This window comes from Erpetoichthys calabaricus, chromosome 7 (genome assembly GCF_900747795.2).
Source record: "Erpetoichthys calabaricus chromosome 7, fErpCal1.3, whole genome shotgun sequence".
Taxonomy (NCBI): domain Eukaryota; kingdom Metazoa; phylum Chordata; class Cladistia; order Polypteriformes; family Polypteridae; genus Erpetoichthys; species Erpetoichthys calabaricus.
The window spans coordinates 48,628,263-48,651,389 of NC_041400.2; the positions used below are offsets into that span (position 1 = coordinate 48,628,263).

Genomic DNA, 23,127 nt, shown 5'->3' on the forward strand with positions numbered 1-23,127 from the left:
CTAATTTTGTTAACAGACAACTAGAACTTTCACTAAGAAACCTTGTGTAGTTAAGGTCTAAGGAGTCAGCGTGGATTTGTTATTCCTTGGTTCTTTTGCTATTTTGCATTCTCTCTCTTTATTTACTCCACAGTTTGTGTTTATTTGGCATAATAATTAGAATAGACCACAATTTGAAGGTTGGACCAGCTATCAAATAAGCCATTAGCAGACTAAAGCTCCAGGAAGTAGTTGGCAAGACACAGACAGGGAGAAGTGGTCTTGGCTGGGGAAAGGATCCCATGTTGTGGTCAACTGCCATGAGAAAGTTAGAAAAGAGCTGGTTATGTCCAAGATATCTAATATGAAAGTGGAGCTCTAAAAAGTGAAAGCTGTATGTTAGAGTCAACAAAGGAGCTGGACAATCTGGGAGTGAATGGTCAACAGGGAACACAGCTTAAATAACAGGTGAAGAATACCACAAGCCGGACTTAGTTTCCTTATGAGATCAACATACTGTATGTGACATTCTCCCTAGCCCTAGCAACCAGTGCCTTTGGTTAAGTTCTTCTGAAGAGTGCCCACTCTGCAATGCTCCAAATCCCACACTACAGCACATACCCTGGCACTGGGTCGCTATAGGTGGTGGCTTGACCAGGTACTGCAGAGATAAGCGGCAGTCTCGGAGGCATGCACACAGGAAGCAAAAGGAGCTCGTCCAGCACATAAAAGACAGTTGATTCTCTTCATTAGATTGGAAGGTGGAAGGCAGAATATCTCTTGGAGAGCACCAATCCTATCAACTAGTGACAACTGGAATTTGAGAGTGAACCTTGCCAGGAACATTCAGTTCCCTATAGAGATTACTATAACTTTTCTCCAGCCAGACATTGTGGTGGGATCCATAGAACCAAACCCAATGATACTAAGTGAGCTGACTGTGCCATGGGAAACAGGTATGAAGGCAGTTCACAAGAGGAAGAGTAATATTCAGATTTGAAGGCACAATGCACAGAGACAGGATGGAGGGCTCTCATGAACCTTGTTGAAGCAGGGTGCCGAGGCTACATGATGTCAGCTACTCTTGATGTAATTCTTGATGCAATCTCACTCCTCCTTAAGCCACATAACCGAAGAAATTGTAATTCAAATCTAGTAGTGTAGGTATATCACCAGACCTTTTTCTACTGGATGCAAGAATTCTGAACTTCTGTTTTCCATTTGCTGCTTGTTTAAATGATTCAAGCAATTCTGAAATACCATAAAGCAAAGACAAACATTTTCATCTCACTGAAAACTAATGTATTTGACTCAGTTTTTTGTAAGGTCATGATAGTGTGAGCTGATATCACATGATGTCTAGTTTTCACACACTTGCGTGAATTCATTCTCTCTTATCAAGCCTCTAGGTTGAAACAGGCCAAGGCTAGATGAGAGCTGTTAGCTCTGTTGTTTAAATGAGGATTAGATAATATCAAATAGCCAGCTGGAGAACACCAAGACATTGTCAACATTCAAAAGGTTATAGTACTGGAAAAACAGAAGGTACAAACAAAGATCTCCCATGTATGAACTACTAATTACATTTAACATTATATTATGTATTAGGAAGAGTTGGGATCCTACACTTTTAAATGAGGAAAATAACTATTATATAATATACCTATTGGAGTTTACTTTACTGGTCTCTTTTGACCTCAGAAGTAATTTTGGCCTTGACCCTTGAAGTGAAAGACATGAATTAAGTATTGTATCTGAAAGGCCAAGCCCAATTTAAAAAAATACACGTAATACAAATAAAGTGAGTAAACATGCCAGCTCTCTGCTACCTACGAAACTGAGCACAAAAGTGATATGCAACACTACTGAAAATAGTAGACGTGCTGGCCTTTGTTTATTTAATTACTTGGGAGTGCTGTTATAGGCTTTGACCTTTTGCATCCCGGTACTTGAATTGCAATTTCAAAAAATGGTTAGATGGATGGATGGATTTTACTAAAGGATTTGTCACAAAGCAAGAAATATAAAATTACTAAGGTTTGTTGATTACATTATTACTAATTGCATTACGACTTTGTTGATTACACCATTTTGTGATACTGAGATATTTTAATAAATGACATTACAATCAAAAGATTATTTGACAATGTAACATGTGACTCATAATAAATAATACTATTATAAATAATAGTATTATTATGATATGCCACAAATTTCCAGATAATGTTTTACTAGCAGTACATTTTTTTTTATTTTAAAGTGAGTAAAATTCTAGAAACTTGACATCAAAGTGGCAGCTAAAACAATTAAATTGTATTTGAATTTCACCACATGATTACAGGTATCACATCTATTATTTCAAAATCCTACAGTACATTGTTTAATTTAATAAAGCGGGAGGCTGCTTTCATTACTGTCACTTTTATCTCATTATGGAATTAATTCAGAAATAAAAATATACAAATTATGCTTTCTTTAATAAAGTGATGATGTTACTCTAATGAAAAATGTTGCTGGACTAATGTCTCAAACATCCACATTAGCATTCAACATATGGTGCTTTGAACCACAAGGCAAATCTCCATGACATGCAATGTGTTATTGGAGGGGCACAATTGTTGATACACAGTTAAAAATGGCATACAGTAGTTTACTACAGAAAATACATTGGCAAATAATAAGTTTGCACAATACATTGGGATCATGAAACCAAAGTAATGTTCATTAGCATAACTACCAAAATGGTCGAAGGTAGGCACATACTACACACACACCTTGGAATGGCATGGGAATGAATAAGATGCAGTCCCCAGTTTTGAGTAATTATTGCATTTAAAGTCAGTCTCATTCACTAGTTAATTCTGCTTTAGTATGGAGGCGCAAACAACAACAAAGTCTGAACACTATGTGAGGCACAGAACAAAAGCATTTTTATTGTAAATCTGAAATAATGGATGTATTTTCAATTGAAAAAAGTGATTTTACAAACATAGCCTTCATGTAGGGGCTGATGTAAAAAAAATAAAATAAACAGATTTGAAGAATTAAATTAAATTATGAATTGGTGATATCTGAATGTTGAATAAATCTGACTTGACTACTAAATATTATTCCTCGGTAAGTGTTATTAACGACCTAATGTCTCCTCCAAATACAAATGCAAATCTAAACCTTAAAATGGCAAGTATTAAAAACTCTACAAAAAGTGTTTTTTTGATAAACCTGAATTGAAAAGTGTGTTATAAAAGCAGTTTAAAAAAAGCTGTGTAAATGAAAATATCCTTAATAATCTTGATATTCACTAATTCATGTAGCATTGACATAATAATGTTTGATTTTTGTATTTTTAGCATTATTTTAGGCACTGTTTATTTTTGAATTAGTTTTAGCATTTGTTCATTTCTTTTAGGAGATATTTATTTTTCAGTTACCAAACAGGCAACTTGAGTGAATAAATTTAGTATGTTTACATGATAATAAAATAAGGTAGTTCATTATGGCTATATCAGTCTTTATTAACCCTTTGCTGAACATTTACAATTGGTCCTCTCCTAAGCAAATAAAATCCCTGTTTATTGTTAGAATGGAGAAATTCTCTCAACTTCAGAAGTTAAATTCAAGCCTTACAATACAAATGGAGTGGTGAGTAATTTTTAAATATAATCTTGCCACTGTTAACTAATTGTTATAAGCAAAAATATCTACAGTTGTCAATTTATGTGAATCAACAGCGAGATGAGCAACTTACCTATTTACCTAATAAACAGTGTCATTTATGTCTTCTGTGTACATAAAGAGGAACACACTACAATTATCAACAAACTTGCTATAGGAGTTCTTGATCAAATTTTAGTAGCTATGATTTTTATAATGTTATAGATAGATAGATAGATAGATAGATAGATAGATAGATAGATAGATAGATAGATAGATAGATAGATAATATATTTCAGGAGTGTCACTGTCAATAGGTGATGATGCGTATTGAAATAACACATACATATTATCAGATACACTGTTTTCTTATAAACAAGATAATTATCTGTGTTTAGTTTTCATCTTTCATTTATATCAGCCAATCAAGGCATTACTGCAATCTCAATTTCCAACCAAGCAATCCAAATAACACTAAATAATTCTGATACTTCCAAGACAATAATGAAACAATGTGCATTCAATAACCTCATGCTCTATTTCCAAATGTGCCAGGTAGCTCATGGTGGTAACTTGTCATTTATGTTTCCCACCAGCTTGCTTTGTTTATGATTTCTCTTAGGCGGTTTTCCCTCCTTACTGGGATTTGTCCAATCTGCCTCCTGCTATTAGTATTTATTGACAGTATTTCCAAAGATCACCTCTTAAGACCAGAATCCATTTATGGTCAAGGCACAAAGGAAAGCTTCTTTGCTATTCTCTGTACTGTAGTGTTCTAGGATATCTAACTATTAACTAAGAAGTAGAGTCCTTCCTGCCTCATGTACCTCCTCCTGAAAAATACCCCATGAACCTTCTGAACGCCAAGAACTGAGATTACCCTTCCCTGCATAAATACTTCTTTTCAGTAATATGGATGTCTTTTCTATATTTTTTAAATAATCAGGTTTAAAAAATGAACAGATGTATGGAGGGATAAATATTCTTAGGCCAGGTTTATACTTCACACAATGCATATGTCTGTGGACGCTACTGCTACGCAAGCATTGTACTGTTTATACTTGTGCTTGTACTTTACGTAAATCTGGAAGATTCCACCAGGTGGCAGTGCAAGATATTATCATGGTGAGAACACATTCGGGTTCGCTGTGTTGTGAATTGCCTGAAACATCCATTAAATTCCGAGGTCACCTTGCCATAATATCTCTGAAAAGGATGGATGTTTAATGATTACATCCATCAATCCAGGGATGTGCCCCTTCCAGCATGCATCGGATGTGAGGCAGAAGCAATCCCTGGACGGGGCATCAGCACATCATAAGGTGAATACAAGCACACACATTCAATAGCGTCATTTTAGCATCAAAAAAACAAATCCCTTCAGGAAAACATGCAAACTTCAGTCAGGGAACACCAGGGACGTGACTCCCTGCAAGGCAGCAGTGCTACTGCTCTGCCACCATGCCGCCCCCACATGTGTAATTATTAACAGTATTCATTATTAAAATTAAGTTAACGATTTATTTGTAAAATGTAATATTAATACTTTAATGTACTGTATTTCATCATGAAAGTGATATCAAGTATAAATTTAAGGATTCTAAAGGTGCAGAGAGCTGTAATATCATAAATTTACAGTGTTCTGTGTGGCAACTGCTGATTGCCACTGCAGTCAGTGCAGGAGGAAGCCCCAGAAGCACGTAGTAATTAACAACTGGGTTGGTTTTAAGACAACATTTATGACGTTCTACTTTAATGACAAAATAAACTACGAGAATAAAGTGGAAATTTTGAGATTAAAGCTGAAATTTCCACTTTAATCACAAAAGACACCTTTCACTGTGTACCTAATTTTACTTTCCCTGTGGCTCAAATACGCTTCGGTACATTCTGATGCTGTTGTGAAGGTGGAAAAAAAAAAAAAAAAGATGGCACAGAAGATGGTATGTGAAACCTTTAAAATGTATCGCGTCATTACGATGGGGAATATGTGACGCTTGAAAAGCACTATAAATACATTTGTATGTCAGCATTTTGCTTCACCATATTGAACCATTCATCAAACATCGAAGCACGCATATTGATCCTGTAGGATTTGCAAAGTGGCTTGCTGTCACATGTTGATAGTAAACAGAAACTCTGACATTACATTCGAACTTGAATACATCTCTCCTCCTGATTTTTTGCTTGTAATACAACTTGTGCACGCATCACATTAATTTCTGAGGACGTGCTCAAAGGACATGTCAAATGAACTCTGGGGATGTGTGGCAGCCATGATGCGTACAAGTTCTGAAAGTAAAGTATAAACTGGCCCTTAGATATATCTTACCTTGTTAAGCCAGAATGGTGATGTTTGGAAAGTGGAGGACCCCGCATTTTCACCCAGGTTTGTAGTCTTATAAGGGTGTGGAAGATTCACACCTATATAGAGAGAAAACGGGTCAGAAAGGATGGAAGCAGTAGTTCGTATCCACTGGGCTGCCTTCTCAGTTGTGTTCCAGTCCTCCTTCATTACTCTCACTGTACTTGCATCACCGGTCAGGTTTACTGTAGGGCGCCCTTCTTGTCGAATTAAGAATTTTACTTCCCTGGTCCAGGCCTCAACACGATTGCTGAGTTATAATAAATGCAGGAATTAGTAAAAATAAGAAATATAAAATATTAAATTTGTCAAAATGACATAATCAAACAAGTAAACATGTATTATTTTGATTGCTCCAGGTACTCTAGTTGTCCCACATTTTTAAAGATGCCCAAGTTATGATAGCTAAGGCAAGACAAAACATAACAGACTAGATAAGCAAATTAATAACAATGCCTTAAAATTCAGGTTAGAATATTAATTAGATAGATAGATAGATAGATAGATAGATAGACAGATAGATAGATAGATAGATAGATAGATAGATAGATAGATAGATAGATAGATAGATACTTTATTAATCCCAAGGGGAAATTCACATACTCCAGCAGCAGCATACTGATACAAAAAACAATATTAAATTAAAGAGTAATAAAAAATGCAGGTAAAAACAGACAATAACTTTGAATAATGACTATATAAAATTGCAGTGATAATGTAACATGCCAGAAATTAGGCAACACCTTTACAGAAATATAAGTATTGGGGACTTCAAAGGGATACCGGACAATTAACAACTGTACAAAAACTTAGAGATCTAACAACTCCAAATTTAATTTTCCAGCACAACATTTCTTTCACTATCTTCAAATTAGAAACTTTGTCAAATAGAACCTGCCCGATTTTCCCCATTTCCCACCTTCCTCTATGCTGGAAAAAATATTGCTCAGTCTCGAGGACTCAAGACAGCATTTCTGCAATATATAAAAATATTTTACAGTCCCTCCCTTTCAAAGATCCAAGAGGACAATGGGAAAAGGTTCTCTCACTCAACATATCAGAAAAGGAGTGGAAGGTAGCAATGCAGAGAATTCATTCGAGCTCCATATGCACACAGAATACAATTATTCAACTCAAAATTAAATATCGAGCACATCTGTCTCGCTTGAAATTGTCTAAAATGTTTCCAGAGCAAGATCCAACCTGTGAACACTGCAATCAAGCTCCAGCCTCACTGGGTCACATGTTTTGGGCATGCACCAAATTAACATCATTCTGGACAAAAATAAGTGCCTTTCAGACAGTCTTGGTGTCACAATCTCTCCTAATCCACTAGCAGCTGTGTTTGGTGTTCTTCCAGATGGGCTTAAAGTGGAGAAGGACAAACAAACTGTGATTGCCTTCACTACACTATTGGCACACAGACTTATTTTGCTAAACTGGAAGAATCCTAACTCTTCTCTTTTAACTCAGTGGGTAACTGATGTTTAATATTATTTGATATTGGAAAAAATCTAATTCTCACTTAGAGGATCCGTGCAGAACTTTTTCAAAACCTGGCAGGATCTAATCAATAATATTTTAGAATAAGCTCTTAAAGCACTGAGGAAGTAGATTCTCTCCCCATTTCTTTTTCTTCTCCATTTATCTGTATCCGCCTAATAAACTCATTAATTTATTTATTTTTACTATTTTTAAGTTTTAGTCCGTTGGCCATGCTCTCTTTCTCGGGGATTGGGGTTGATTTGTTTTCAATCCTATTTTTTTGTAAAAATGTATCTACTTGTATGGAATGATTACAATAAATCAAATAAATCAATAAAATTATATAAAAAAAAGAGATCTAACAAAATACATGCAAAAAACTCTAGAGCATTTACAGAATTATCATTTACACAGATGAAGGTGAATCACAGAACCTACAAATTAGCACAAACACTTTAAATAATAATTTCAGTAACCTAATAATGACTATAAAATCGATATCAAGAAACTACATGAAAAAAGGCATATTACATGTTTTCAATTAAAGTCATTAATAAAGTACGTAACAGACAAAAGTACTTCTAGGTTCTTTTTCAGCACCAGGCTCAAATGAAATCATGTTGTGGGTGTTAACCAGTTACCAGGTACAGTATGCAAAAAATATTTATATACATAAAACTATGCAGTGGCTTTATATACACTTCTTTTCATAGTTTTTTTTATTTCATATTTATTTTTTAAGCCCAATTGCTGTCTGTCTGGGTTTTACACAGGGATTTAGGTTTTCTTCCTACACCCCAAATATGTGTGGGTTAGAATAATAACATCATTTAACATGCCAAACCATACATACTTAATTCAGTTCAGGGGAGCGATAAACCAGAGCCTCTCCCAGCACTAGTGTGTAGCTTTAGTTGAGGGCCTAGTCCATTGCAGGGACCACTCTCACACACAAAGCAACATTAGCATTCACAATTGGTCAGTCAGGAACTGCAAGATAACCTAGCACACTAATCTTAAAAGATAAATCTGATAAAGCAGCTGACATAATTGATGACTGAATAAGTAGATATGGGTAAATGTGTAAGCATTTTGCACTAAAAGGCACCTGGTACCATTAAACAATAAGTTTGGATTATATATTTGTTTGTTTTTGCTTGCAGAGTACTATTATTTGTCATGTAATGCAAACTGTGATGGACGGCCAGCGTTTCAGTCTGGCCGGGATGTCCCTCAACAGAGGAAAGGAGGAAAAGTAGTCTTTTCAGGGCACTGCATCCCCCAGGACGCTAGATGGCAGCTTCCCTGGATGGAAATGGTTCCCCGGATTCCCTCAGGGCATCATGGGACATGGAGTTCGTTTCATCAGCCCTGTTGGATGCCGTGGGTACCGTCAGGGGGAGCTCTCCAAGAATCTGGGGACTATTATTGGTACAACAACCCGGAAGTACTTCGGAGTCACGAGGACGGAAGCCGCAGATACTTGAAGGATGATGTGGCGTTTGACCCGGAGAAGGAACACTTCCGGGTCATGGACTATTTAAAGGACTCTGGGAATACCAGCAAGGAGAACCGGAGTTGGGTGATAGAGTGATGGAGCTGCTGGGAGGAGTGGAGGATTGTGATTATTGATTATTGCTTATTATTATTATTGGAGAATTGTGGAGTGTGGTATAGCGGGTCCACAGCTCTCTCAGCAAAGGCCAGTTATAAATAAATAATCACCGCGCTCGCGGCTTAGCGAGGGGGCATGGTAGTTGTGGCTAAAGCGGGTCTCAGGGCGATCTGTGGTGTGGGCGTTTCTCACCTAAATGCACAGGTCAGAGACTGCCCACATCTGTGATTGTTCCTGGGGCTGCTAATGTGCTGCAGCTACTATGCCCTCTCGGCATATATAGAAGCGCGAGTCAGCTAGAAAGGAAAATGGAAAAAGAACAAGAAAGGAAAGAAAAGAAAGACGGAGGTTGCTGGAGAGCGAAGAGCAGGAGAGAAGAGAGAGAGAGCCAGTGCGGGTGAGCAAGCGAGCGAGCAAGTGAGTGAATGCTCGCAGGCAGCTGAACGGAAGCCTGGGTGTTAGGCCGACACCTGGGAGTCGTACGTAGTAGTGGTCGCTCCCGCTGAGTGATCGAGTAGCAGGAGTGACCAGTGAAGAGCAACTGGCCGCATAAGGCCGGGATGGCAGTGGGAGTTGGGAGGCTTGGTGGAGACGTCCTTGACGTGAGTGTCCTGGTTGGTAAGGACTCCAAGTCTCGGGCCTGGGATGAGTGCACAACCGAAGCCAGGATCGGGAGGCCTCCAGACCTTTGTAAGAAAAAGAAGGTCAGTTGCAGAGAGAGCATCTCGCCTGCTGCAGGGCCCAAATGGGAGAAGCAGGTGAGACGTTAATGTAAAAGAAGCACCGGGCTTAATTGTATTTTAAAGGACTGCTTCCAGCAACATTTTAACCTCATCGTCTTTTAATGGATTATTTATGGACTTTTGAAAATGCACTGCACTTTGTGGACTTTGTTTTGTTGTTTTTAAATAAAAGCACTTTTGCACATTTGTACCATCCCCTTGCTGTAGTTGCCTCACTATCTAGCTCATCGATAACATTACCAACGGAATAGGGTTCAAGGGCTCCCGAACAGCAGATGGGAGCATGGAGCAGAACCCGCATCGTCACATGGCCCTTTATGACCGTCATGTTAAACACACATAAACACAAACAAGAAAATGCAAAGACCCTAAGCATTAAATACCTAAAATGTAAATATACTCTATATTAATATATACAGATACTAGGAATACTAAACTTCTGATCTCAACTGACCTTTACAAGAATCAAACTTCAGCCCATTTTATGTCTTTTACTCTATTTTCATTCTGAACCAAAAGGAATAATTCTTTGACCCTCCTCCACTGGAACTCATGATCATACACATAATCATAGTAAAAAGCGAAGGTCAGAAAGATAATTGTTGCCTTGCAGCCCTGTATACCTGGAAAACCTTTGTTTAATGGCACTGGAATCTTAAAAAAATTCACGTCTAATAATGCAGAGGTTATCTGGTTAATGAAAGAGTAATTTCCTGGACTACACGTATCACCCAGACTTGCTTATTCTAGGTTTTCAACAGAACAAAAAATATAATACTGCTGCTACATTAACTATTAAATGGTAGTGCAGCTTTCATGCTATGCTTTATTTTCTAATTACTTGTGTGTTCTGTGTTCAGTCACGACCATAACTCATTTAAAAAAAAAAAAAAAAAAAAACTCAAACCATATTTTTTAAGGTTACAGACAACAAAGATCCTAGAGGTAATTCTGAAAGATGTTGACAGTGGCATCTCCAGCTTTATGAAACATCAATATCACAAGCACAGGATGTACTGTACCCCTCGCATCATTGAAAAATATTATAGTGACAAAGAACACACCACTCCAGCATTACTACTCTTAAAAAAACAAAAGTAATGTTTGGGATGACTGAAGGGGAGGTCATTCAGAAAGACTGTAAAGAAATCAAGCTTTAATTTCTCCACTTAAGTCTTGTTTTTCAACAAATCTGTCGTGACTCTGCATTATACTATCTTCTTAAAATTGTAATGGGAATTTTGAAGTGTGCTATACCAAATACTGTTTTTCTCATAACAACATACAGAGCACAATAAGAGTTTTTCTTGACCTAAGCTTTGTTGTTTCTTTCCTTTCCTCTCCATAAGGCTTTTTAGAATCTTCTAACTATTCAACCTACAGCTGCTTTGTCAGGTTCGTCAAGCAAAGCCATAGACACTTTCATGTTCTTTTATGTTTGACATCAGTTAGCATTAATTACATTTATTCATCATCACTATTAATCCTATTCACTAAATTATGCTCCTTACATAATTAGCATAACAAAATATGAAAGCAACATGGTGACCTAATAGTCAGTGCAGGTATATGCCTGAGTGTTCCCTCAAAAGAATTGGAAACCCACCCAGGACTGCATCTTTCTGAGCACTTGATGTGACCAGGATTGTTTGTGACTCTAAAATTAGATAAAGCAGATTCAGTAAATAGATGATTGATGTTACCAGGATTGTTTGTGACTCTAAAATTAGATAAAGCAGATTCAGTAAATAGACGATTAGTTACGATATAATATTTACAAGCATCTAGCAATATAAGACACACAAATTAAGAACTGCTTTAGTTCTGCAGTTTATAGTCCTGAAGTTTCAAAGGTAACATTCATTTATTTGAAAAACAAATACTGAGAAGTAAAATGGCAGGAATGATACTGCCATCTGCTGGTTTAAGCAATGTACTAGGAGGCTGTATTAGAACTGTTAAATACAGCAATCCATCCATTTAATTTTCAAAATCGCTTATCTAGACCAGGGTCAAAGGGAAGCTGAAGCCAATGCTAGCAAGAATTGGGTGCAAGGCAGGAACATTCTTGCTTTTCTTTGTTAGAAGGACACGTTGCTATCCAAACATTAAAGACTTGCTAAGTATGGTCATATACTGCACTATTGATGGCTTTAGTCTATTTTTTTTAAAGTGTAGTAAAAGAGATTTGAAGAGATTGATCTGACATACAGCTTTACAGTCACCGAATCTTGGCTGAATCCATAACTGGGAGGGTTTCCAGGTATAGTCTGCACAATCCTGAGGACCCTTTATGGTTATAGGCTTTTGCTCCAATCAACTTCCATTTTCAATTGGACTCATAGCTTAATTAAGCAATCTGTTATTTTCCAGTTTCTATGTTTTGTGGTCAATGTAGAAATTACAAAACATAGCTTGTTAAATTTTTATAAGAATGTACTACGCATTTAGGTAAGTTGCACAGGGATGATTTAGTTCTTTAATTCAGGGGTCCCCAACCCCCGGTCCGCGGCCCACTACCGGTCCGCGAGAGAACTGCCGGCAACGGCGACTCACTCAGACTTTTCAGAACGCTTGGCGGGCGGGGCTTTGCAGCGGCGCAGAGAGAGGAGAGAGACTGAGGTGAGAGAGTATTACAACAAAGTATTTTTATGGTCCCGACAGTTTCACCATATGACATGAGTCTATAGAAATCGCATTACTACGAAGTACATTCAACAGATGCTTTTGTGGTCGCAGCTCAGTTGTGCACATTTGCACAACGATCCCCAAACAGAAACATTGTAAACAAATCTCTTTCTTCAAACTTTCCTCGTACTGTTTTTATTTTTTATTTTTGCTGTTTTTGTTGTCTGTGGTTTTCAGTGATACTTTTTGCTTATTGTTTGTCAACATTTGAAAAACATCCATTGGAATTTAACTCATTGTCACCCTCCTATAGAAACGGCACACACGAAAAAAAGATAGCAGTGTTAATGTTTGTGATGTGCAATCTGTTGGAATGGCAGATGTAAAGCATATGTCTTTGTTATATGCAAAAAAAGAAGAAAAATCTCAGATTGCAAACGTATGCGAACTGCTTAATAACTTTAATAATAATAGAAATGTTATGTAAATCATGTATAAAACTGTCCCCCGACCGGTCCATGGAAATATTTGCATCTAATAAAGTGGTCCTTGCTGTCAAGAAGGTTGGGGACCACTGCTTTAATTAACTTGGTGTGGAAGGGAGGAGAAATGGGGTAGGGTTATGCTGAATGAACAGTATATTAAGAGTGTTTTGGAGGTGAAAAGAGAGTCAGACAGTGTTGATTATGAAGCTGGAAACTGAAGGTGTGATGATGAATGTCATTGGTGCATATGCCCCACAAGTTAGGTGTGTAATGGATGAAATAAAAATATTTCTGGAGTAAGTTCGATGACGTGGTGGAGAGTGTACCAATGGACATGTTGTTGAAGGGAACAGAGGGGATGAGGAGGTGATAGGTAGGTATGGTGTCAAAGAGAGGCATGAATAAGGTCAGATGGTAGTGGATTTTGCAAAAAGGATGGGGATGGCTGTGGTGAATACGTATTTTAAGAAGAGGAAGGAACACAGGATGATGTACAAGAGTGGGGGAAGATGCACACACATGGATTATATCCTGTGCGGGAGCTTCGGTCTGCAGGAGATCAGAGAGTGGAAGCAGGGGAAAGCGTAGTTAGGCAGAATAGGATGGTGGTCTGTATGATGACACTCAAGATCAAGAAGAGGAGGAGAGTGAAGGTAGAGTCAAGGATCAAATTGTGGAAGATTAAAAAGGAAGACTGCAAGGTAGAGTTCATGGAGGAGGAAAGACAGGCACTAGGTGGAAGGGAAGAGTTACCAGATACTGGGTAACTACAGCAGAAGTGGTAAAGGAGAAAGCTAGAAGGGTGTTTGGTGTGACATCTGGACAGAGGAAGGAGGACAAAGAAATCTGGTGATGGAATGGGGAAGAACAGGAGAGTATACAGAGGAAGTGGTTGGAGAAGAAGAAGTGGGACAGTCAAAGAAATGAAGAAAGTAGACAGGAGTAAAAGGACATAAGGTCTAAATTGAAGGTAGAGGTGGCAAAGGCTAATGATAAGGCATATGATGTTTTATATAAGAGGTTGGACACTAAGGAGGGAGAACAGGACCTGTACCGATTGGCTAGGCAGAGGGACCAAGCTGGGAAAGATGAGGAGCAGGTTAGGGTGATAAAGGATAATGATGGAAACATACTCACAAGCGAGGAGAGTGTGTTAAGCAGATTTAAAGAGTACTTTGAGAGGTTGATGAATGAAGAGGAGAGAGAGAGAGAGAGACAGAGAGAGAGAGAGAGAAGGTAGATGATGTGGAGACAGTGAACCAGGAAGTACAATGAATTAGCAAATTAGCAAGGAGAATATAAGGACTAGGGAATCCATTCCCGGATTCCCGGACATTTTTCATTCCCAGGAATGAAACTGCTGTAATTCCCGGGAAAATGGGAACGGCCAAGCTCGCATATATAGCGTGTAAAAGTGTAAAAATCGATCAAGAAATAACAGAGTTATAGCTGAAAATAATTAAGGTGGCGCCATTGCTGCAGCTTGCACTTCATCAGACAACAGCTTTGAACAGCAACTTGAAATTGCAATGCGTCAGTCTGTTGCATCCGCATTATCTGTGCCAAGAAACTTGCCATCACAGAATGATGACAAGAAACTGGATGCAGCAGTAAAAGCTGAAATGGTGGTGTTTCAGAGCAACGGCAAGCGCGGGCGTTGTTTAGAACAAGTGTATCAGTATCTGATGATTGTGCCGCCTATTTCAGTGGAGGCAGGGCATGCTTTCTCAGTGGCTGGTGTACTTCTGCACAAAGGTGTGCTCTTCCCTGGACGCTGGACACGTTAATAATAATAATAATAATAATAATTCATTACATTTATATAGCGCTTTTCTCAGTACTCAAAGCACTATCCACACAGAGAGGAACCAGGAAGCGAACCCACAATCTTCCACAGTCTCCTTACTGCAAAGCAGCAGCACTACCACTGCGCCACCTGTGAGGACGTTGTGCTTTCTACGCTCTTATTACCACAACTAAAGATACATGTACTTATATGACAGCATGAACTGCTTGTAGATAAGGTTAGTTTTTTATTTGTGTCAACATATTGCAGTAGTTTTATTGAAAATAAGTGTCGGTCGTTCTAAAACCGTTCACATGTGAGATGTCCGTGCACTGTGTCATCCCTGGGAGACCAGGATTCCCGAGAATGAAATGCAGGATTCCTGAATTCCCGGGAATGGATAAACCCATCCGGGAATGGATTCCCTAATAAGGACAGAGATGAATAGGATGAAAAATGGGGAGGCTGTTGGTCCAGATGATATACCTGTGGAACCATGGAGGTGTTTAGGAGAGAAGGCAGTGGAGTTTTTAACCAGATTGTTTAATGCAATCTTGGAAAGTGAGAGTTTGCCCCTGGAGTGTAGAAGAAGTATACTGGTACCAGTTTTTAAGAATAAGGGTGATGTGCCAAACTGTGGTAACTACAGGGGGATAAAATTGATCAGCCACAGTGTGAAGTAATGGGAAAAAGTAGTGGAAGCTAGGTTAAGAAGGAAGGCGATGATCAGCGAGCAGCAGTATGGTTTCATGCTGGGAAAGAGCTCTACAGATGTGATGTTTGCTCTCAGGGTGTTTATAGAGAAGTACAGAGAACGCCAGATGGAGTTGCACTCTGGCTTTGTGGACCTAGAGAAAGCATTTGACAGGGTGCCTAGAGAGGAATTGTGGTATTGTATGAGGAAGTTGGGAGTGGCAGAGAAGTATGTAAGAGTGGTACAGGATATGTATGAGAGAAATGATACAGTGGTGAGGTCTGTGGTAGGAGTGATGGATGCGTTTATGTTTGAGGTGGGATAACATCAGGGATCAGCTCTGAGCCCTTCTTATTTGCAATTGTGATGGACAAGTTGACAGAGGAGATTAGACAGGAGTCCCCATGGACTATAATGGTTGCAGATGTCAGCGTGATGTGTAACAAGAGTTGGGAGCAGGTTGAGGGGACCCTGGAGAGGTGGAGATATGCTCTAGAGAGGAGGGTAATGAAGGTCAGTAGGACCAAGACAGAATGCATGTGTGTGAATGAGAGGAGGAATGGTGAGGGTGCAGGGAGTAGAATTGGTAAAGGTAGATGAGTTAAATACTTGGGATCAGTAGTACAACGTAATGGGAAGTATGGAAGACAGGTGAAGAAGAGAGTGCAGGCAGGATGGAGTGGGTGCAGAAAAGTGTCAGGTGTAGTTTGTGACAGACGGGAACAACAAGAGTCAAAGGGAAGGTCTGCAAGATGGTAGTGATACCAGCTGTGTTATATGGGTTGGAGACGGTGGCACTGAGTTAAAGATGTTAAGATGTGCATTGGGTGTGATGAGCATGGACAGATTAGGAATGAGTATATTTGAGGGTCAGCTCAGGATGAACAATTTGGAGGCAAAGCCAGAGAGTTAAGATTGCATTGATTTGGACATGTGCAGTGGAAAGATGCTGGCTATATTAGGAGAAGGATGCTAGTGATGTAGCTGCCAGGCAGGAGGAAAAGAAGGCCTAAGAGGATATTTATGGATGTGGTGAGAGAGGACATGCAGGTGGTGGGTTTGAGAGAGCAAGGTGCAAAGAACAGAAATCTATAGAAACAGATCCGTTATGGCAACCCGTACCAGGAGCAGCTGAAAGAAGTAATTAGAACTAAAATGACTCACTGATAGTTAAACTGTTTCAAACAAAAACCTGCAGACACCTGGTTTACTGCTGTAGATCCTTTTCAGGATCATCAATTTCAGCACTTTGGTTATTCTATTAGAATGTAGATAAACATCCATCCATTATCCAACCCGCTATATCCTAACTACAGGGTCATGGGGGTCTGCTGGAGCCAATCCCAGCCAACACAGGGCGCAAGGCAGGTAACAAACCCCAGGCAGGGCACCAGCCCACCGCAGGGCACACACACACACACCCACCCACACCCACACACCACGCACACACTAGGGACAATTTAGAATCGCCAATGCACCTAACCTGCATGTCTTTGGACTGTGAAACCGGAGTACCCAGAGGAAACCCACGGAGACACAGGGAGAACATGTAAACTCCACGCAGGGAGGACCCGGGAAGCGAACCTGGGTCTCCTCACTGCGAGGCAGCAGCGCTTGTAGATAAACAACAAAGTATTTTCAACACAGCAGTAAAATCATACTCCTCTATATATCTTAATAAACAGGAAAGAACACAGCACTGATTTGTTGATCGGTTTAACATTCCATTGACGTAGTGTGACTCAAACAATGCTATTTTATTGTACCTCAAAAGGCCATCAAAAATGTAGAATGTTAGACCACTAGAACACAATATACTATTGGGCTGACCTCAGATCTTTTCTGCTTTCTATATCAAACTGAGTCCCTTGGATTTGAAATGTATATGTTTTGGAAATGTCCCACTGTTACTGCCCTTTGGTTTAAAGTTGCTACCTTTATGTCTTCTATTGTTTCTATAGATATACCTATTATTACTTTAGATATTTTTATTACATTACGTCCATCTATCTCTCTCTCAATCACATGCAACAAAAATTATTTTCATCTGGGACAATCACTGCCAAATCAGCTCTGGCCTCCCGATGGAAATCACTAGATTCTTTTTTTGTTAATGCTTCAAAATCATCAATCCTCAGTCTTATTCAATTAGTCCTCTCAGCCTATTAGGATTAATGGGGCATCAAGGACCAACTTCCCCAAATGGCATCAATTGGCAGATATAGTATGGCACCAAATATCCAGTTATCCATGCTGATAACTGTACCTGTGTCCTATAGGACAGGGGATCTCCTGGGCCTGTGGTGCCACATCTCATCTCCTCAGTCAGATCAGGCATCTTGTTCCTCATACTACACAAGTACATCTCGAAGAAAATAGTGTGAGGGTGGGGAGTGGAAAGGAATCAGAGGGATTTTAATTTTCCTTTTTACATAACCTCATAAGTATTGTTCAACGTGGAGAATTATTGTTATATATGTGTATTAGTTTGTTTTCAATACACACATAATCACAAAAAGGTAACAGAATGGTTCCCTGGTTAAAGCAATATTGAGTGGGGCTTAGTCTCATGTGGCATGTGTTGGTGTTAAGGTCATGGCTCAGTAGACTGCCAATTGTTTAATCAGGAACTATTAATATAGGGTAACAATTACAGTTGCATATCTCTATTTAGTTCCATTGAAATAAGTCAAGAACACACAATGGAGGTGGTGTGCTGTTTCTCTGCATCCACATCAAAACACAGTCTATCAATACCATTTTGTTTTGTTGTTAATCAAGTGAGAAGGCAATGTGTGACCTTAGAATGTAGGGCGCAAGTTCAGCTCTTAAGAGTAAAGGCTACTCTGAGGCACATTATCTCTCTCTCTCTCTCTCTTTCTGTATTTACAATGGTTTTCTCCAAGGACCCCAGTTTTATGTCAAAATTGTAAAAAAACATTACCTTTAGGATGACTGCTAACTTTAAACTGGTTCTCTGTGAGTGAGTGTGCACGAGTGTACCCACTACAGTATTAACATGCTGCAAATAGTGTCAGTGCAAAAATACATTTCTAATCATCTTACCTGAGGGAATGGCCGCCAGATTTATAATCCACCTTTCCAAACTGCTTTGTGACATAACCCTTTTCCTGCAAAATGTCCATCCATGTTGTATATTTGTCATCCAGGCATTTGAAATTGTTCCAAGATTCTGTCATATGGATAAATTTACCACTCCACATTGCTGAAAATGAAGCAAAAGTGTTAAGGATTGTGACAATAAAAAAGTAATCAGTTTTAAGACCTGCAAACAAAATATAAAATTCCTAAAACAATGCACTAAACTGTATTAATAATCAGTTCAAATCTTTAAGTTATGCAATTTTCCTAATGTAATCTTATTATTAAGTTTTTTGATTCCAACAGTATAAAGTTCATACTGAATTGTGCTCTACATATTATAACATTCTCAAACCATTTTATTCAATTTAGGTACATGGAGGACAGGAGCATATCCCAGTAGCACCATGCACATACTTACACTCACACTCTAAAACCAAGAATAGCCAATAAATCTAAAACTAATGTCTTTGTGATATGAGAGAGAATCACAGAACTTGTAGAAAACTCCCATGCCAACCCTCAGAGAATGTGCAGTCTTGGAACATTTAGTGACTAGGCATAGGGTTTAAACATAGATTGCTGGATCTATGAGGCATCATCAGTACTATGCAATACACTACCAATGCTAGGCAAGTCATTGTCTATATATTAAAAATATTGAGGCAATAAAGTAGAGAAATGTGTACAGTATTTTACATATTAATTTATGCCCTGTCATATGACGGAGTTAACTCCAGGCTATGTTTACTAAGTATGTTTTCTCTTTGTAGCAGTGTTAGCAGAGGTGGCCATCCATCTTAATCCCAACTGTCAGTTTACTGAACTTACTATCAATGACTATTCATGTGAGCATTTCTGCCACTATCTTGATTGCCTGCTTTCATAACATACTACCATGTTCCTGTGATGATTCAGTATACATCAGTACTGTAAAGGTCTTCTACTGTGATGTCAGCTGACAAGAGGTGTCCTTCTTCAAACATAAACCACCAGATTTACATATATTATTAATATAGGCTATTTAACATATATAATAGCAAACTTCATTACTTTCTAGTAAAAAAAAAAAAAAAAGAATCCCGACCCCATATAAAAATGGGAAGAGCTACAAAAGAAGTAGAAGAAGAAGAGTTGCTTTAAAAAGAACTGAGCAATTTTATAATTTAATCAAACAATACACAAATACAAAGAAGAGATAACTTTGTAAGAAAGAGTTTATGAAAGAGTTTATAACATTCATTATTTGTCAAGCACATTAATAAATGAAAAAACATGATATAATTTGCTGGTGCAGAATTTTTACTGCCAGGACAGACTTCATTCCTATGTAACTGTAAAGTATAGTTCTGTTCAAAATTCAAATACCAACTCATTGTGACTTTGTGATGCTGGGCATTTTAAAAGGCCCTCTTCAATGAGACACTCACTTAAATCAACTGCAGATAAATTTATAAGATGTCTAGTTGAGCCACTAAACATTCTTAAACAAACTGCACCTTTAAGTAATGTCTCTTTTGAAACATATTTTGTGTCTCTGAAAACATTCCTTGAGGACTACTTTTATCTACTGTTCCTAAACCACACTGTATATTACATTATTAATTTCTACTCCATAATAAATATTCATCATTGCTGTGACATGTGCAGCGAGAATGGCTGAAAAACATTTTTTCAACTGTTTTTGCTATTTATGTGAGTCATACTGTAAATAATCGAAAACATTTTTTTTTTTGCTATTTTAACTCCTGGAGAATTCAGTGGAATGCTTTGGAAAGATAAGAGGATGTTAGTGGCCCCTGGCATCAGTCTTCGTGCATGCAATGGACATCACAGGTGAATGGTAAGATCCTATCAGTAGAATACACCTCCTGCTCCAGGACTCAAAGAATATTACATATACTCTAACTAATACTATGATCTAAAGCTTAATAATGATAGCTTTTAATATCTTTATGTAGTTATTTCTGCTATTATTTGCATTATTAATTTTATCAATCACTCAAGTGGCTATGCGCCTTCAAATTGGCTTTTATGTCTGGTTTTAAGTATGCAAATTTTACTCTTAAGTGTCTGTGAAATGACTTTTGATTGTAGGGCACAATGGCTGTCAGATAAATCTGTAAAGCATAGATAAATTAAAATGAGCTTATATTTACACTAAATGCTACAATTATGTGATTAAACCTGCCTTCACTATTCAGTTTTAAACTCTATATGTATATTGGTCATTCCATGGCGGTTTACCTAGATGGTTTGCGGATTTTTTTTTTTTTACTTGAAACTTTACCCATTCATTTATATGGTTAATTGATGGCTTAAAATAATTAATCCCCCCCCCCCCCCCCACACACACACACTGCATCTTGCTAGACCCCTTAAAAGATGGCAGCCATCACCAAACATCTCCTGAACTAATAAACACATTTAATAATGGAAAACCTTTTTTACTTAGCATGAACTGAAGATTCTGTTCACTTTCCATATGCTTTGAAATCAAACGTATTCTTTTCTTTGTAGCCCTTTAAAAATTGATGACTGGGTATTGTGTTTCATTAACTTTCATTATTTTTAAGCAGCAATGAAAAGATACACAAATGTGTTGTTCACACTGTACAGACCTTGTTACATGAAAAACTAAAATTTAAAATCCTGAAAATGGTTACCCCTCTGTAGTCCCACACCCTTCCAAAGTTGAGAATACTCAATGTTTGTGAAATTGCTTAAACATGTTTATTGGTTCAGGAGATATTTGTCATTTTGAGAAGACTTCTGAACAATAAAAATGGTGATAAACACCATCTTTGAAGGGGTATATTAGGGAAAGGGGTTGATGAAAAAAATAAAAATATAGGATTTTGGCCATTGATCAATCATACAAATGAATAAGCAAAGTTTCAGATTTTTTTTAAACTATGCAGCAACAACGTTTTTCAAAATAGGGTGAATCTTGATGGCATGACCCGATGACCAACTTGAGTGCAAAGCTTTTAAAGCTGCTCCAATGTTATAGATATTCCTGTGTTTAACATCTTGAGTTCAGAATATACATTTGACTGTTTTTTCTCATTAAAAAGTAAAATCAACCACAACATTAACAAATATTACTTTTTTCACAAGGTCACACATGTGGTGCGTCAGCAGTGTGATTTTTACTCTTGTATTAATGAGGACTAAATTCTGAACTAGCTTTGTTTCGGCTAAAACTACAGTTAAAACTTTTGTGATGTTTTCATTCTCAGGTGTAAATGCTTTCATATTTTTGTCTCATAAAAAAAGAAAAAGAATATCAGCTTTAGTTAGTTACAAGTTTAATTATTACTGGACACTTACAGGTGACTTAATACAGTATCACATTTCAACAAAGTAAAAGTCAACTCCTTAATTTTGAACGCAAGAAGAATCAAAAAATAATATTACCTGCTCTTGAAGGACAACAGATAGGAGAATTAGTGTAAGAATTAAGAAAGATTGTTCCGTGCTCTCTCATGTAATTTATAAAGGGAAGCTGCAAAGTAACATTTCCAGGGTAAAAGGTCAGCCTGCCATCCTGTAACAAAAAAGAAGTTGGATGTTTATATAGAAATTCCATTTTCAGTCAAAAAGAGCATACAAACTTCATACAGTCCGTAACCTGGTGTTTAAATAATAAGCCTTACAGGGATTCTGCTTTCATATTCTGAAAGTACGGTACTGAATATTCTAGATCATTTTCAAGAATTCTTATCAATGTAGTGTGCAATATACTTTTATCACTGAAAACTGGCTTTAATAAAACGCACATTATGAGTGCCAGAATCAAATGTTGCCAATATCAAAACAAAAATCAAAGCACAGGAGATACTTTGTGTGAGACAAAAACGGGTAAACATCACGAAAGATTTAAAAAAGCATTCAGGTAGAGCATATACTTAATGTAGGCTACCCTTAACTAGCAGGAATATATTAACGAAGCAGTGATAATGCAAGGCACTTACGAAAGAATCGGCCATAAAAAGTACAAAGTTGGGTCTGCCACCTTCGGTGACTGCGAGTAGCAAAACGGAGTAGAGAGCGATCCAGTAAGCTACGAATTTGACGGTGTGCCTCGCCATCCTCTTTCACTGTGGAGTCCGGAGTCAGATAACGCAGGCTGCTATACAAGTTATAAGAACGAGCACAGGAGGAGTCTCAGTGACAAGTTCAGGATGTCAGCTGATAAAGCGCCACTGAGCTGTCTTCTGCATCGTACGTGCACTCTACTTTTCCTTCAGCAAATCAAATGTGAACCTTAAGTGCAAACATTTAGAGTTACACTTACTTAACATTGCTTATGTGGCAGACAAAAATATTAAAATGTACGTTTGCAATTTTAGGATATCAATTAGAATTATTAAATAGCCGTTTTATATTTCTTGATTAATTTAGATTGATTAAATTGATTAATTTACAAAAACATGTTACAAGTGAATTCAATAGAACAAATTAGATAGCATGCAGAATTCATGTGCCTTAAACAAAAAATACGCGCAAGTTCTTTTTTAACTACTCTTAATTTGGGCTATGGCTCTTCAAAAGGTACTCGTTCACTTTAAGAAAAAAATGGCCCCTC

At 37.9% G+C, this 23,127-nt stretch overlaps 1 protein-coding gene across 1 annotated transcript in view; it reads right to left on the reverse strand.

Annotated features, from left to right (window-relative positions):
• The window catches only part of arsk (arylsulfatase family, member K), an 81,857-nt gene extending 58,925 nt beyond the window's left edge, over positions 1 to 22,932 (reverse strand). The window contains exons 1-4 of the mRNA XM_028804762.2: positions 22,514 to 22,932; positions 21,957 to 22,086; positions 18,501 to 18,660; positions 5,966 to 6,248 (exon numbers count right to left, since the gene is read on the reverse strand). Coding sequence (XP_028660595.1) covers positions 5,966 to 6,248; positions 18,501 to 18,660; positions 21,957 to 22,086; positions 22,514 to 22,630 — 690 coding nt within the window. The 5' untranslated portion in view covers positions 22,631 to 22,932. The remainder of the gene's footprint in view (positions 1 to 5,965; positions 6,249 to 18,500; positions 18,661 to 21,956; positions 22,087 to 22,513) is intronic.
• Positions 22,933 to 23,127: the final 195 nt, after the last annotated feature.